Genomic DNA, 16,881 nt, shown 5'->3' on the forward strand with positions numbered 1-16,881 from the left:
TCCTGTACTCTCAAAACTGATCCTTAAGAAAACTGAGGTGCTATCTAGAATCTGTCTACTCAGGCATCCCACAATTCTAAGGAAGATGAGAACCTACCGGAAAACAGTTTTCGGTTACCAAGGTATGAAGTCGGTCATGGTCTGAGCTAAAAAGGAAAGAAATTTGTATCACTGACTACTGCTTTTATGATACACTATATGAAAGTTGAAAATGGCCCTGAAAATGGAAAATCATTCCCTTCATTTTTACAAATATTTTCTGCACACCTACTATAAGCCAGGTAATATACTAAGTCCTAGAAATACAAAGATGAAGAATAACATGATTTCTCAGAAAACCATGAGCTCTAAAAGCAGTGCAAAGTTGTGTTTGAATTTCAGGAGCAGAAAGAAATTTCTCTGAAATTACTAGATATCCTTGAGATGGGTAAGAGACCCTCACTGGGACATGGGGACTGATTTCTGTTCTAAGCTGGAACAAGATTCAACACAAACAACAATCAAAAGCTCAACTTATCTCCTCTTACCATGGATACATCATCAATACCAACTGCCTAGCCTTATTTCTTACACTTTCATCCTTGAACCCAGCCAAGAGATAACCAGTATGGCTGAGTCCTTCACTGTTCATCTGACACTACAACACTGTTAAACAGCTACAGAAAGAAAGAGAAGTCACTCAGTCGTGTCTGACTCTTTGCGACCCCCATGGATTGTAGCCTACCAGGCTTCTCCGTCCATGGGATTTACAGGCAAGAGTACTGGAGCAGGTTGCCATTTCCTTCTCCAGTGGATCTTCCTGACCCAGGGATCCAACCCGAGTCTCCTGCATTGTAGGCAGATGCTTTTACTGTCTGAGCCACCAAGGAAGTCAACGGCTTCCATTAAATGGCTATACTCCAATACAAAATAAAAAGCTTAAGGTTTAGAAAAAGTAAAAGATAACAACTTGTCATTTCTGGTCCTTTCCAAACAAACTGTCCCTCCATCCCATCTTTGTGGCTGCCAGAGTGACCAAGTTATGCTGATTCTATTCAGGAAGAAAATGAAACAACAAACCCAAGCTCTTGTACATGTAAGATTTTAGGAGGGTTCCTAACTGAAGTAGTCTTCAAGTAAACCTAAGACCACAGATTAGTTTCTTTCAGATACACATTCATGACTTTCTCCTGCAATTTATTTTTTTTGTTGCTTTTTTTCTTTTCTTTTTTTTTCTATCTTCTGCAATTTAACACTTCCTAAGTGGTTAAAGTCTTGCTCTTTGAAAAACTGTGTCTCTAATGCCAGAGTGGGTGATAGGTTAATTCTGTTTCACTTCCACTTCTATTCCAAATAAAAAAGACTCTGAGTCATTTCCCTTCACTGTAGCTCTAGATTAGACTACACCAAGTTGTGGTGACAGATACCACAGCCACCACACCTGGCACCTCCGAATGAATTCTGCCTCATCACTATCTTGGCCTAGAAATCTTCAGTAGAAATAAACTCCCCCTTTTATGAGCTGACTCAGTATTTTGTAATAGAACTTATCCTATAAGTAAGTTTGCAATAAAATTTACCCTCCCACTGTAAACATCCAGAAAGGTTGGACAGAATATAATAAACACAGACACACACACATTTTTAAATCTCTAGCCTAGTACACGAGAAAGGAAGTTAAGTCCACAGGTGCCAGAGAGGAAGAGCGAATTAAAAGTAGAATGGAAAGAACATAACCTGATACCACAACCAGGTAAGAGATGATTTAAGGATCCAGAAATAGGATCTGATGGCTAGAGCTTGACTTTTCCTAAAACCCAGGACGTTGGAAGGACAGGGAGTTGGAACTGAAATCCCTGTATAAAGCTGTGACCCTCAAAAGAGTCTGGCAGGCGCAGGAAAAGGAAACTAGAAAAACAGCCCACCAACCTAGAGACAAAGCTTCCCTCTGTCTAGGGCTCTGAGCAGGGGTAAAAAATCTAAAAAACAAACAACAGCAACCAAAAAACCCCATGAAAACTGAAAAATTAAAGCCCTAAGTACACATTATACTCAGATGTAGACACAAAATTTACAGTATCTCTATGATGCAAGAATCCCTAAACTCAGAAATTAACATAAAAACTAATACCTTGCCAATGCTATCCCTAGAGGATTTGGCAGAAACACACAGAGAAAACCTCTCTGGGAGCATATTCATAACTTAGGTTGTCTGCAATTCCCTCAGAAGAAACACACTCCATCATCAACACTACAAAACAGACCTGGAATCAATCTAGCACAATCAACAGACACAGACATCAAGCAAAACAACAGACCAGGAAGCACTAGGGGTGGGTCCCTTCATTGAAGTAACTGATAAATAAGCAAAGCAAAATCTCAGAACTCTGGATACTTATAACAACCAGGGGAGTGCCTGATGAAGGGAGAAGCCAATGAGCCTGGATTTAAGAACATGTACAAACCACCTCCCCTCCTCTTTCCCTCAGCCCTGCCATGACTGCGGGACAGCGGTCTGTGTTCTGGAGTGGATGGCTGGTACTTGGGCAGGCAGCAGGGACCTTCCCCTCCGAAATTTGAGTTTGCACATTCTGGTCAATCTGGTGGATGGCAGAGAGACCAGCACAAACCATGCCACGGTTTCAGCCCTGCTGGCTGCAGCAGCTTTTCCCATCAACAGATATAAAGGGATAAAGGGAAAAGAACACCTATTTTGTTTTTATTCAGTCAGACAATTTAGGAAATCTTTGTCAGGTCACTGGCCGACTGCAGAGGTAATGGAACGGAAACTTCACTGACTACTACCCGCAACAAAGAATACACACTTGGCAGTATTAGTTTGGAAAAGTCACAAATGGATGGCAGCGGCACTAATCAACAAAGTCAGCAATTTCTGAGGAGCAGAGCAATCTGATTTTCAGAGTTACCACATAATGATGCTCAGAATGTCCAATTCTCAACAAAAAGTTACAAAGTATACAAAGAAACATGAAACTATGGCCCACTTACAGAAAAAAATTTTTGACAGAAGCTATCCCTGAGGAAGCCCAGACATTAGAATTATTAGCCAAAGACATTAAATCAACTGTCCTACATGCTCATTGAGATAAAGGCAACCAGGCGAAAAGAACTAAAGGAAATTCTAAAACAATCTACGAAATAAGTACATCAATCAGTAAAGAGATAAAAATTATGAAAATGAACCAAACAAATTCTAGAACTGCAAAATACAGTGAAAGAAATTAAAAATTCACTACGGGGGTTAGGGACTTCCCTGGCAGTACAGTGGTTAAGATTTCACCTTCCAGAGCAGGGGGTGCAGGTTCAATTCCTGGTTGGGGAGCTAAGATCCCACATATCTCCTGACCAAAAAGCCAACACATTAAAAAAAAAAAAAAGCAAGCAATACGGTAACAAATCCAATAAAGACTTAAAAAAAATTCACTACAGGGGCTGAACAGCAAATCTGAGCAGGAAGAAACACGGGATCAGTTACCTCGAGGATAAAACTATTGAAAGCATCCAATCTAAGGAGCAAGTGAAAGTTGCTCAGTTGTTTCCCTCTCTTTGCGTCCCCATGGACTATACAGTCCATGGAATTCTCTAGGTCAGAATACCGGAGTGGGTAGTCTTTCCCTTATCCAGGGGATCTTCCCAACCCAGGGATCGAACCCAGGTCTCCTGCATTGCAGGCGGATTCTTTACCAGCTGAGCCCCATAACTTGCGGATAAAACTATTGAAAGTATCCAATCTAAGGAGCAAAAAGAAGAAAACAATGAAGAAAAATGAGTAGAGCCTGAGGTACCTGCAGGACACCGTCAAGTGCATGAACACACATATCAGGAGTCCCAGAAGGAGAAGAGAGGAGGCAAAAAAAACGTTTGAAGAAATAATGGCTGAAGGAGCTTCCCTAAGGGTCCAGTGGTTAAGAGTCTGTGCTTCCACTGCAGGGGACACAGGTTCAATCCCTGGCCGGGGAAGTTCCTGCATAACGCATAGTGTAGCCAAAAAAAAAAAAAAAGAATAGAAAGGATGGCTGAAAACATTTCAAATCTGGTAAAAGAAATGAATGTTCATATCCAAGAGACTCCACAAACTCCAAGCAGAATGAACTCAAAGAAATCCACACTGAGACACAGTACAGTGCAAGTGTCAAAACCAAGAGACAAAGAGAAAATCTTAAAAGCAACAGAAGAGAAGTAATTTGTCACATACCAGGGACCTTACAAAGGTTACAGTTGGTTTCTTATCAGAAACTATGGAGGCCAAAAGGCAGTGGGATGATATATTTAAAGGCCTAAAAGAAAATCTGTCAACTACGAATTTTATAGATAGAAACACTATCTTTTAAAAATGAAGGAGAGGGCTTCCCTGGTGGCTCAGTGGTTAATGCACTTCCATTTCAGGGGACATGGGTTAAATCGCTGGTCGGGGAAGTTCCACATGCCATGAGGTATGGCAAAAGAAAAAAAAAGAGAAAGAAAAAAGAATGAAGGAGAATTGTAGATATTTTCAGATAAACAAAAATTGGGAGGGTTTATTACCAGGAGATCTGTCCTATTAGATATACTAAAGGCGTTTTTCAGACCTAAATGAAAGGACACTGGACAGTAACTTAAAGCAATAAGAAACAATCAGCACAGGTCCAGGTTACTATATAGGTAAACATAAAGGCCAGTATTCCTGTCCTTCTGATCTGTAATTCCTCATTTTTTCCCTATGTGATTTAAAAGGCACATGCATAAAACATTGGTTACAAATCTATGTTATGGGCACATAGTGTATAAACATATAATCAGCGGCAGTAACAATGCAAAGGGGAAGGAGCAGACTGCTTGTACACTATTGAAACTTTGATATTATCCGAACTAGACGGTTAAGATACTAATTCTAATCCCCAAAGTAACCATTAAGAAAATAAGTTTTAAAAAATCTATAGAAAAGGAAAGAAGAGAATCAGAAAGTTATACCACTGGGACTTCCCTAGTGGTCTAGTGGTTAAGAATCCGCCTGCCAATTCAGGCAACACTGGTTCAGTCCCTGGTTCAGAAGATCCCACACGCCTGGGACCAATGAACCTTGTGTGCCACGACTGAGCCCATTCTCTACAGCCCTCAAGCCCCAGCTACTGAAGCCGGTGTGCCTAGTGCCCTCGCTCTGCAACAGAAGACACCACTGCAACGAGAGGCTCACGCACCAAAACAAAGAGTAGCCCTGGCTGGGTGCAACTAGAGAAAGTCTGAGCACAGCGACAAAAGATCCAGCACACACAGCCAAAATTAACAAATAAATACATAGGTGATATTATTAAAAAAAAAAAAAAATGAAGTCAGATGCTTACATTACAGCATACTCAAAAGGGATCAAAGACCAAAATGTGAGAACCAAATCTATAAAACTCTTAGAAGAAAACATTAGGGAAAAATTCCATGACACTGAATTTGGCAATGATTTGTAGATTTGACAGTAAAAACTCAGACAACAAAAGAAAACACATGTAACTTGGACTTAACAAAAATTAAAATGTTCTTATTTCAAAGTACACTACCAAGAAAGTAAAAACCCATGAAATGGGAGAAAATATTTATAAAGCATATATCTGACATGGGATTACTATTCAGAACACAAAGAGCTCCTGCAACCCAATAACAAAATAGCAACCCAACTGTGGCCACTGCTGAGTTGTCCAAATTGCTTCACATATTGAGTCAAGACTTGAACAGCATCATCTTTTAAGATTTTAAATAGCTCAGCTGGAATTTCATCACCTCCGTTAGCTTTCTTTGAAGTAATGCTTCCTAAGGCCCACTTGACTTCACATTCCAGGATATCTGGCTCTGAGTGACCACACTCATGGTTATCTCGATCATTAACTTTTTTTTTTTTTTTTTGAGCTTTTCTCCTTTTTTAATCAATGACCACCTTATCCAGCTTTGGAAATCTGGACAAAGAGGAGGCTGAGAAGAGGCCTGGTTCAGTGTCTGAGGGTCTCTGAGTGAGTCTGCATCAGCATGTGGGCCCCAGGTGGGCCTGTCCATGGGTTGGGCACAGCAGTTTCCTGAGTAAGAGCCTGCCCCACCCTCAGGGCACCACCCCAGTCCAAAAAAAAAAAAAAAAAAGAATCAAGGCCCTCCAGGCTTCAGCTGTTTCCAAGACCCTCAGGACAGTCAATAAATACCTTAGATTCTCAGTCAGGCCTGGGAGGAGGGAGTATGCAAAGGGCAGAATGGGCTGCCCAGGGATCCCAGTGATTCCCAGGTACTCTCCTGCCCTTTCCCAACAAGAAAGTAAATAAATAGACCTCCAACTCAGGAACAGGGGTGTTGGAGCAGAGGAACCCTCCCCTGGGAGTTAGTAATTAAGTTTCATGTTAAAAAAAACCAGACCCAGCCCCTGCCAGTGTCTACAAAATCCTACAGGATTGGATAAAGGGCTAGCCTGCCTGGGGCTACACAGTACGCAGCCCTGCAGGTTCCTGGAGGAGGTCTCATGTCTGTTCTGCAGCTCCCGGGCCTCCCTCCTCCTTTGTGGGTGACTCCAAGAAAATTGGGGTGATTGATGGTGGCTTCTTCATCGAGTATGGGGAGGCTGGGACCCCCACCACCAGGAAGTGGTTCTTCTTCTGAAACAGTCTCCACAGGCCCCGGTGGTTGTCACACACATCCAGGTCCCAGATTCGGAGACACTTGGCAAGCTGAGTCCAGGTGGTGAAGTCATTGTCCTTCTCCATCCGGATAAATGCCATGTAGGTGTGGCCCTCTGTGTCTGGCAGGAAAGAGTCTTCACAAGGGTTCTTGCTGTGGTCCAGAACCTCCGCTTCACTGAGAAGCCTGTGAACTTCTACTTCATAAGCGTCCTTCTTTAGACCGTCCACGTTCCTGAGCTGGACACCTGGAACCATGCTGAACTTGTGCTTCTTGAAGTAGGCCTCATGGAAGTAGCCATTCATGTTGAGGCCAATGATGCCAAAGCGGTAGGATCAGGACACGTCAGGGATAATGCACTCTCGGCCTCGGTGTTGTTCTGGCATCCGCATAAACATGTCCCAGTCCCAGAGCTTTTCTGGTGTGGGCCACTTGGGCTCAAATTCTTCCTTGTACAAGAACTTCCTGAGTACCCAGCCCAGCCCAGGCATGGTCTCCACACGGTACAGCACTGCTGGGTCCTCCGCCGTGTGTTCACAGCCCTGGTCATTCCAGGCAGAGATACAGTACAAGCTGTCGTCCTCCTCCAGCAGGTGGACGGATTGGCTCAGGTAACTGAAAGGATCCACAGCAATATCCAGGTCCTCTCCCAGAACCACAGCAAACTTGGCTTCCGGAAACAGGTTGAAAGTGGCAGTGAGGCTGGCCTTGTAGTGCTGAGGCACACGGGCGTTCTTGACGCTGATGGGAGTGTGCTGGATGCTCCTCAGACCAAGCAGCGCCACCACCTCCATCAGCTCCTTACAGTAGCCATCAATGAAAACTTATCATCTGGGGAGACACCCCCTGGGCTGAGAGTAGAGAGCGCAGCATCCTGTACAGGTAATTGGGCCGGTTCCCCGCAATGACAGCCACAGGCACATCAAGGACCTTGTTGTCTGGGAGTGGGTCAGGGCTGAACTCGATGGGTGTGGGGTCCTTGCAGCTGCACACGCTCCCGTAGCCCTCAACTTTGCTGCAGTAGCAGCGGCGACGGTTCAGCTGTGTCTGCCCAGTGGCACTCTGCCTCTTCAGCTGAGCTCAGCAGCACATCTGTCTTCAGCAGAACTGGATCCCCCCAGGAGGAGAGGGCAGGTGACTTATAATGTTTCTCCGCGAGCAAAGGACCTCCTCTTCGTCCCACGAAGGCCCTGGTGTCCCTCTAGGCCAGGGCAGGGCCAGCCTGGCTGCCTAGGCTCCTCAGCAGAGCCCTGGCGGTGTCCCTGAGGAGGAAGGAGCCCTCGTGCTTGACGGTGCACATGAGCACTCGGCCAGCTGCCGCCATGTTGAGGAACAGCACCACGGCCTCATCCTCATGAGGTGAATAGGTGTCAGACACTCGCTCTGCCATCCATGGCCCGTGGCCTGGTTGAGGACGATGACTTGGCTGCCCCGGCCCTGCTCCTGGGCCTCACCCTCCAGCACCGTGGTGCCGTCCACTGGCACATACACTTTGCCGCGGCTTGAGTATACCTCCACGTCCAGGACACGTCGGGGACCACTGCCTCTGCGCCTTGGAGGCTCCAGTCGGCCCAGGGCCTCATCATAGTCTTGTTCTGGCTCTAGGTCTTCACTGGCCTCGCTGATAGCTTGTCGTGTGACCAGGATCAACTTGATGTTGACGATGACGGTCACCAGTAGGAAGAGCACGGCTCCTGACAGAACCTCCAGGGCCCACTGGGTGGTCAGTTTATACTTCCAGTAAGATACCAGCTCCGCTTTTTTCACGCCCCAAAGGGCTTGATGAGAGAGCTGGGCTTCCAGTTGTCCATGTCGTATGTTGGGGGGTCACCACTGTCCTGGACAACCCATGCCTGCAGCAGTATCTCAAGGAGCCTGGGCCCCGTTCAAGCCCCACTCGGGCCCGCACAGCTCGGCCCGGAGCACCACAGCCTCCGCCTCCTCCATGCCACTCGCGGCCCCACCCCCGATCATTAACTTTTTAAAATATAGTTCTTCTATTATTGCCACCTGTCCTTAATCTCTTCTGCTTCTGTTAGGTCCATATGATTCCTATTCTTTATTGTGCCCATACTTGCATGAAATGTCCCCTTGATATCTCCAATTTTCTTGAAGAGATCTCTAGTCTTTCCCATTCTGTTGCTTTCCTCTCTTTGCGTTATTCATTTAAAAAGGCCTTCTTATCTCCTTGCTATTCTCTTTAACTCTGTATTCAGTTGGGTATATCTTTCCCTTTCTCGCTTGCCTTTCACTCCTCTTCTTTCCTCAGCTATTTGTAATGCCTCCTCAGACAACCACTTTGCCTTCTTGAATTTCTTTTTCTTGGGGATGGTCTTGATCACCGCCTCCTGTACAATGTTATGAATCTCCACCCATAGTTCTTCAGGCACTGTGTCTACCAGATCTAATCCTTTGAATCTATTTGTCACCTCCACTCTATAATTCATAAGGGATCGATTTAGGTCATACCTGAGTGACCTAGTGGTTTTCCCTACTTTCTTCAATTTAAGCCTGAATTTTGCAATATGGAGCTCATTATCTGAGCCACAGTCAACTCCAGATCTTGTTTTTGCTGACTGTATTGAGCTCCTCCATCTTCAGCTACAAAGAATATGGTCAATCTGATTTCAGTATTGCAAAGCTAGTGGAGGTGATGGAATTCCAGCTGAGCTATTTCAAATCCTAAAAGATGATGCTGTTCAAGCGCTGCACTCAATATGTCAGCAATTTGGAAAACTCAGTAGTGGCCACAGGACTGGAAAAGATCAGTTTCCTTTCCAATCCCAAAGAAGGGCAATGCCAAAGAATGTTCAAGCTATCAAACAATTGCGCTCATTTCACATGCTAGTAAGGTTATGCTCAAAGTCTTCAAGCTAGGCTTCAGCAATATGTGAACTGAGAACTTACAGATGTACAAGCTGGGTTTAGAAAAAGCAGAGGAAACAGAGATCAAATTGCCAGCATTTGCTGTATTATAGAGAGAGCAAGGGAATTCCAGAAAAACATCTACTTCTCCTTGATTGACAAAGCTAAAGCCTTTGACTGTGTGGATCCCAACAAACTGGAAAACTCTCAAAGGTGGGAATAGCAGATCACCTTACCTGTCTCCTGAGAAACTTGCATGCAGGTCAAGAAGAAACAGACTAGACATGAAATAACCGACTGGTTCAAAACTAGAAAAGGAATACAATAAGTCCATTCTGAAGGAGATCAGCCCTGGGTGTTCTTTGGAGGGGATGATGCTAAAGCTGAAACTCCAGTACTTTGGCCACCTGATGTGAAGAGTTGACTCACTGGAAAAAGACTCTGATGCTGGGAGGGATTGGGGGCAGGAGGTAAAGGGGACGACAGAGGATGAGATGGCTGGATGGCATCACCGACTTGATAGACGTGAGTTTGAATGAACTCCGGGAGCTGGTGATGGACAGGGAGGCCTGGCGTGCTGTGATTCATGGGGTCGGACACAACTGAGCGACTGAACTGAACTGAAGGCTGTATATTGTCACCTTGCTTATTTATGTACTTCTATGCAGAATACTGGAGAAGGCAATGGCAACCCACTCCAGTACTCTTGCCTGGGAAATCCCATGGACAGAGGAGCCTGGTAGGCTGCAGTCCATGGGGTCGCTAGGAGTCAGACACAACTGAGCGACTTCACTTTCACTTTTCACTTTCATGCATTGGAGAAGGAAATGGCAACCCACTCCAGTGTTCTTGCCTGGAGAATCCCAGGGGCGGCAGAGGTTGGTGGGCTGCTGTCTATGGGGTCGCACAGAGTCGGACACGACTGAAGCGACTTAGCAGCAGCAGCATGCAGAGTACATCATGTGAAATGCTGGGCTGGATGAATCACAAGCTGGAATCAAGACTGCTGGGAGAAATATCAACAACCTCAGATATGCAAATGATACCACTCTAATGGCTGAAAGTGAAGAGGAACTAAAGAGCCTCTTGATGAGGATGAAAGAGGAGAGTGAAAAAGCTGACTTAAAACTCAACATCCAAAAAACGAAGATTATGGCATCCAGTCCCACAGCTTCATGGCAAACGGAAGGGGAAAAAGTGGAAGCAGTGACAGATTTTACTTTCTTGGGCTCCAAAATCACTGCAGATAGTGACTGTAGCCATGAAATTAAAAGATGTTTGCTCCTTGGAAGGAAAGTTATGACAAATCTAGACAGCGTATTAAAAAGCAGAGACATCACTTTTCTGACAAAGGTTCATGGAGTCAAAGCTATGGTTTCTCCAGTAGTCAGGCATGGATGTGAGAGTTGGACCATAAAGAAGGGTGAGTGCTGAAGAATTGATGCTTTCAAATTGTGATGCTGGAAAAGACTTTTGAGAGTCCCCTAGACTGCAAGGACACCAAAGCTGTCAATTCTACAGAAAATCAATCTTGAGTAATCAGAGACTGGAAGGTCTGATCAATTAGACATTGGAAGGTCTGATGCTGAAGCTCCAATATGTTGGCCACCTGATGATAAGAGCCAACTCATTGGAAAGGACCCTGATATTGGGGAAGATTGAAGGCAAAAGGAGAAGAGGACAACAGAGGATGAGATGGTTAGATAGCATTATTGATTCAATGGACATGAATCTGACCAAACTTCAAGAGGTAGTATAACACAGGGAAGCCTGGCAGGCTAGAGTCCATGGGGTTGCAAAGGGTTGGACACGATTTAGTGACTAAAAGACACAAAGAAAGGATCAGGATGAGTTAGGGATCAGGTGGGGTGAAAACAGCTGCCATTAAGCAGAGTCCTAACATTTGCCAGTGGAGCTGAGCCAGACCAAATGGTGAAAATTCCCAGACGCAGTGACAGAAGTCAAGGATAGCTCCAGGCTCCAATTATTTCCCAAAGAGGAAGGTCTCTCACTCTAGAATTCTCACCTGAAGGAAAAAAAACACACCTAGAATAATAGCTGCTGAGAACATAGTGGGTATAAGACAGGGAGTTCACATACTTGTTTAGACACAGATGAGCTTCAATGAAGATATCCTGGGCTTTTTCAGGGAAGTCCTTTACTTTAAAATTAGGATCACTTTCTTTTATCCTCCGGATTCTGTAAAATTAAGCATGAGAATCATTTTAAAGAAGATGTCATTCAATTTCCATAACTTAACAGCTTACTCTACCTCCATTAATGTCTGTTCATTTATTCAGTAATTGTTTTTTGAATGTGCCAAGTCCTATAAATTCAGCCTTCTAACTTAATTCTAAAGAAAAACCAAAGCTTCTCATAGTGAATTTCTGGAATTTTGACATCAAAGAAAATATCCTATAAGCACTAAGGAAGAAAAAACAGGTTTCATACAGAGGTTCAAGAGTCAGAAAGACATTGGGCTTCTAACTAGCAACATCAGAAGTTAGAAAGATTAGAAAGACAATGGAGGAGTATTTTTGATGAAGAAAAAAATGACTCCCAGTCCAGAATTCTATATCTGGGCAAATTATTTTTTTTGGCCACACTGCACAGCATGACAGGTTCTTAGTTCTCCAACCAGGGATTGAACTTGTGCCCCCTGCAGGGGAAGCGTGAAGTCTTAACAACTAGACCACCAGGGAAGCCTATGGGCAAATTATAAATGAAGTGGGAGACTAAAAGAAAGACTTTTTCTTAGCCTTGCAACATTTCACTTATTTACCTTCCACTCTTTCTCAGGAAGCTGCGAGGAAATGTGTACCACCAAAATAACTGAATGTACCATGAAGGAGAAAGACATAAAATCCAGGAAACAGGGAATATATATAAGAGCAAGGCAAATGGCTTAGCAGGATGATGATAAAAGTAGATCCCACAATGTACAGTGAGCCTGAAGAGAGACCAATCCAGACTGAAAAAGGTAAGAAGGCTCCAGAAGGGCTTTCTTCTTTATGATGAGGTTGATAAAATAATGTTTTCTACACAGTAAGAGAAAATTAACACAACCAGGGGTTCTATAAGGAAATGAGAAAAAAAAGACACTTAATGCCAGGAAAATAAAACATTATTATGCAGGAAAGGAAATGTAATAATAATGTACTGCATGACTCAGCTGTCAACAGCATTTTCATAGTTATAATAATGTAAACAGGGAATTCTGATCTAATCAGTGTTACCAAAAATGTATTAAGAGGATGAGGGACACCATAACCTAGAGGAATTTATCCCAGGAATGCAGGGTTGGCTTAACACTAAAAAATCAATTAATGTAATATACCATATCAATACAATAAAGGACAAATATCACATTATCGTCAATGATCAGAGAAAAAGCATTTGACAAAATCAACTTCTTTATACTCTTTTCACCTCAAAGCCTTGTTTTGTTTCCCTGGAATGCTATTTCTCACCACATTTCTCTACTCAGCTAACTCCAAGCAACCCTTTAGATCCCAGCTTTAAATGTCATTTTCTTAGAGAAGCCTACTCTGAACTCCCAGACGGGGAAAGTTATCTTTCCCCGTCCTGTGTTTTCAGAGCACTCATACTTTATTCTATCTGTAATTATGTGTGTACAATCAGTAACTGTTCTCCTCCCCTAGACAATAAGTGTTGTATTCATCAACATCATGAACTCTTCCACCAAAGAGTTCACAAGCCAGGAGAGAAATACATGAGAGGAGAGCAACAGAATATAGAGTTACCAGAGACAGTAAAAATAAGCATACAGTTATAATTATAACAAAGGCAACTCCAAAAAAAGTCAGGGAAGGCTTAAAAGCAGACACAGAAATTAAAAGCAGACATAGAAATTAAAAGCAGACCTAGAGATTATCATACCTAACAAAGTAAGTCAGAAAGAGAAAAACAAATACCATATAATATCACTTATATGTGGAGTCTAAAATACAACACAGGGATGTCCAGTGGTTAAGACCCTGAGTTTCCACTGCAGGAAGTGCAGGTTTGATCCCTCTGGTCGGTATACTAAGATCCCATATGCTGAGTGGTGCAGCCAAAAAAAAAAAAAGGGCAGAAAGAAACATCTATAAAACACAAACATAATCAAAGCTATGGTTTTTCCAGTAGTCAAGTATGGATGTGACAGGTGGACCATAAAGAAGGTTGAGCACTGAAGAATTGGTGCTTTTGATTGTGGACAAGACTCTTGAGAATCCCCTGGACAGCAAGGAAATCAAACCAGTCAATTCTAAAGGAAATCAACCCTGAAAATTCACTGGAAGGACTGATGCTGAAGCTGAAACTCCAATACTTTGGCCACCTGATGCAAAGAGCTGACTCATTGGAAAAGACCCTGCTGCTCAAAAAGATTGAGAGCAGGAAAAGGGGGAGATAGAGGATGAGATGGTTGGATGGCATCTCTGACCCAAAGGACATGAGCAAACTCCGGGAGATAGTGAAGGACCTGGAAGCCTGGTGTCCTGAAGTTCATGGGGACACAACTTAGCAGTTGAACAACAACAAAGAAACAAAGAGAACAGACTTGTGGTGGCCAAGGGGGAAGGGAGAGGAGAGGGAAGAACTGGGGGTATATTATTAAAAAAAAGCAGGGCTTTCCTGGTGGTCCAGTGGTTAAGAATCTGCCTTGCAATGCAAGGGACACCATTTTAATTCCTGACTGGGAAGATCCAACATGTTGAGGGCAACTAGGCCCCTGTGCCACAGCTATGGTGCTATGGAGCCCAGCAGCCATAACTATTGAGCCCACATACAGCAACTACTGAAGCCCACATGTAGTGTGGGGTGTAGGGCCATGCTCCACAACAAGAGAAGCCATTACAGCCAAAAATAAATAAATATTTTAAAAAACAAAAAACAGCAGACACAATGCCTGAGGAAAAAAGACATTTTTCAGACAAAGGAAAGGATGTGCAAAGAGACACAGCACAGCAATTGTCAAGGAACTAGCAATTAGTTTGGAAATGTTAAAGTTTAGGATGAGAAAAATGAAATAGACAATGGTGGAGAGAAAGGTAAGAGGCAAATTATTTTTTAAAAAGCCCTGAATACCACTGAAGAAATCTATATTTTATTCTTCAGATAATAAGGAGCCACAAGGAGTCTGAGGCAGAGGTGTTGATATGATAAGATCTGTATTTAGAGGAATGCTGTAGCCACATGAAGAATTGACACTAACTCAATACACTAACGCATAGAAATGTATATATGACCTTAAAGAGCCTATAATTTAGATAGAGTCAGAGCCAGAGTGACAGCTATTGAAAATCTCTTTAAGAAGACAGTTTTGGCTTCTGCTCCTTAACTAAAGCGCAGTTAGCTCCCTAGAACAGGTCTGTCTTCTTAAGCCTTTTTGGTTTTTCTTACTCTCTTAAAATCTCAGGTATTTCTCTTATAAATATGCTCTCTCTTATTACTACTTTAAATTGTTAAATATGTGATCAAAAAAGTGTCCTACAAACTTCAATGTCAACTTCCTAAATGACGTGACAAAAATGACAAGTCAAGGCTGAGATGCTAAGATTCAGAATGTCCATACTATTATCCATTAAGTCTATTTCAGGGAAAGAATATACTGTCAAGTTATCAAAGGAGTTATACACAATTAATCCAAGATGGCCTCTCTGGATTAAGTAGCAACAAGAAATTTTTATTTTAATATTAACTCCCAGCTGTCTCAGATACCTACGACAATTGTGATGCCACATTCTTCTTCAATCGCTCAGTCCTCTGTGCCAGTCCTTCCTTAGAAAGAGATGACACTCGGGCATCACCCTCAGGAGGAACATAGGCATCAAAGATACTAGCTGTAAAGAGAGAAGGAGAAAACTAAGAAAGCATTGCAAGATTGAGAAAAAGTCATCTTGAGGTCATAAAAATTGGGAGGGCTCCTGGATACAAAATAGACTATGAACAGACTTTTCCATGCAGAAGAAATCATGCAGGATTAGAAAAAGTAGAGTAAGATAATCTTAGTCTTCAAAAGAGTCTTAGCTGCTTCTTGTACAAAAGGGAGAAACTTGACTCTGGTCTTCTAGGAATATTGTGAAAACAAGATCAAAGATGACCTCATGAAACATAATGTATACAAATTATTGAAGCTGAACTGATTTGGGGGTTAATTAAATGCTATCATTCACAGTCCAAATCATTCCACTTTTCAAGAAGACCTTTGACAGAAGGGGACTGGGTTAGGGCTTTACCTGTACAGGCCAGATGTATGGGACGTTCCAAACTTTCTTGAGGAATCACCAGTCCTGCTTTCCGGGCATATTCTGTGAACTCTTTTTCTGTTTTGTATTTGGGTTGATAAATAGGGGGTGTGAAACGTTTTTTAGTTCTCACTGGAACTACTGCTGTGGACTGAGTCATTAGGATTGGCTGGAGGATAGCAGAAAAAGGTTAGGTAACCTGGGAAAAAATCTTATACAAACTGTAAGCAAAGATAGAAAGGGCACAACCAAAGAATGACTTAGGAACAATTATAAAGCCACACATAACGGGGAAATGCTTCTATCTTAACAATTATAGCTGTCTCTTACTAAAAGCCAGTTAGCAACTTTTCCTAATACTAATACCACTCAACCTTTACTAAAGGCTTTATTTTAGTACTTTTCATACTACAGGGCTATGCCAACTCAAGAATGCAGAGTTGATGACAGTTGATAAAAGCAAGGTTGATCAGACTGATGAAACAACGCTCAGTCTTTGGGGAACTTAAACACCAACCCAGTACTCTCTTTTCTTCTGCTCTACCTTAACTCAGAAATCTCTACATTTACTCAGATTACATTGTGCTCATTCTATTGGGAGCCTCAACGTAAACTTTATTTTGTCGTTCTAGCTTCCAATTAATCAATAAGCTCCTTAAAGGCCAGATCTCTCGCTGACCATGAAGTTTGTTCAGGCAGGAACGATTCTCCCTCCTTTACAGCTACTGACCAATTTAGAACATTTATAAAAAATCAACGGGAAGCGAGACCACCTTCCAAACCATTACTTCTTTCCCATTTAACACCCGTACGCCAATGAGATCCAGGGCAAACCGGAGAAACTTAATCCCCGAGAACTTGCCCGCCCTGATAGCCCTACCAAGGCTCTCCCCACTCAGCCACATAGCTACACAATAACTGTGTCTCGCCTACCTCAACTGCTCCCTACCTAGGCACGATCTGTATCGCCCAAGTTCACCAAGGACAACCGTAAAATGAGTATTTCCCTCTACTCTGTCCTCCTCCAGCCCCCAGACTTCCAGCCACCCCACCCCTACCCACCTGCCGAGACCACCACCCTACAGCCCTGGATAAGCAAGACAAACTCCGCGGCAAGGGGGCTGCCATTTTGCTCACGCAA

At 43.2% G+C, this 16,881-nt stretch overlaps 1 protein-coding gene and 1 pseudogene across 3 annotated transcripts in view; both read right to left on the reverse strand.

Annotated features, from left to right (window-relative positions):
• Positions 1-16,879, reverse strand: part of MRPL45 (mitochondrial ribosomal protein L45) — a 19,271-nt gene extending 2,392 nt beyond the window's left edge. The window contains exons 1-5 of one of the 2 annotated variants that reach the window (XM_086357995.1): positions 16,803-16,879; positions 15,732-15,909; positions 15,218-15,335; positions 11,590-11,688; positions 98-146 (exon numbers count right to left, since the gene is read on the reverse strand). In XM_086357995.1, the coding sequence (XP_086214121.1) occupies positions 98-146; positions 11,590-11,688; positions 15,218-15,335; positions 15,732-15,909; positions 16,803-16,868 (510 nt within the window). In that variant the 5' untranslated portion in view covers positions 16,869-16,879. The remainder of the gene's footprint in view (positions 1-97; positions 147-11,589; positions 11,689-15,217; positions 15,336-15,731; positions 15,910-16,802) is intronic. The other variant, XM_086357996.1, reaches the window with a different exon arrangement.
• LOC147351762 (protein O-linked-mannose beta-1,2-N-acetylglucosaminyltransferase 1 pseudogene) lies at positions 108-11,579 on the reverse strand (annotated as a pseudogene). Its single transcript, XR_015147663.1, has one exon. The product of XR_015147663.1 is annotated as a protein O-linked-mannose beta-1,2-N-acetylglucosaminyltransferase 1 pseudogene (transcript).
• Positions 16,880-16,881: the final 2 nt, after the last annotated feature.

The sequence above is a fragment of the Bos grunniens genome, chromosome 19 (assembly GCF_055505025.1).
Source record: "Bos grunniens cultivar Pamir isolate PY7600 chromosome 19, Bosgru_T2T1.0, whole genome shotgun sequence".
NCBI lineage: Eukaryota > Metazoa > Chordata > Mammalia > Artiodactyla > Bovidae > Bos > Bos grunniens.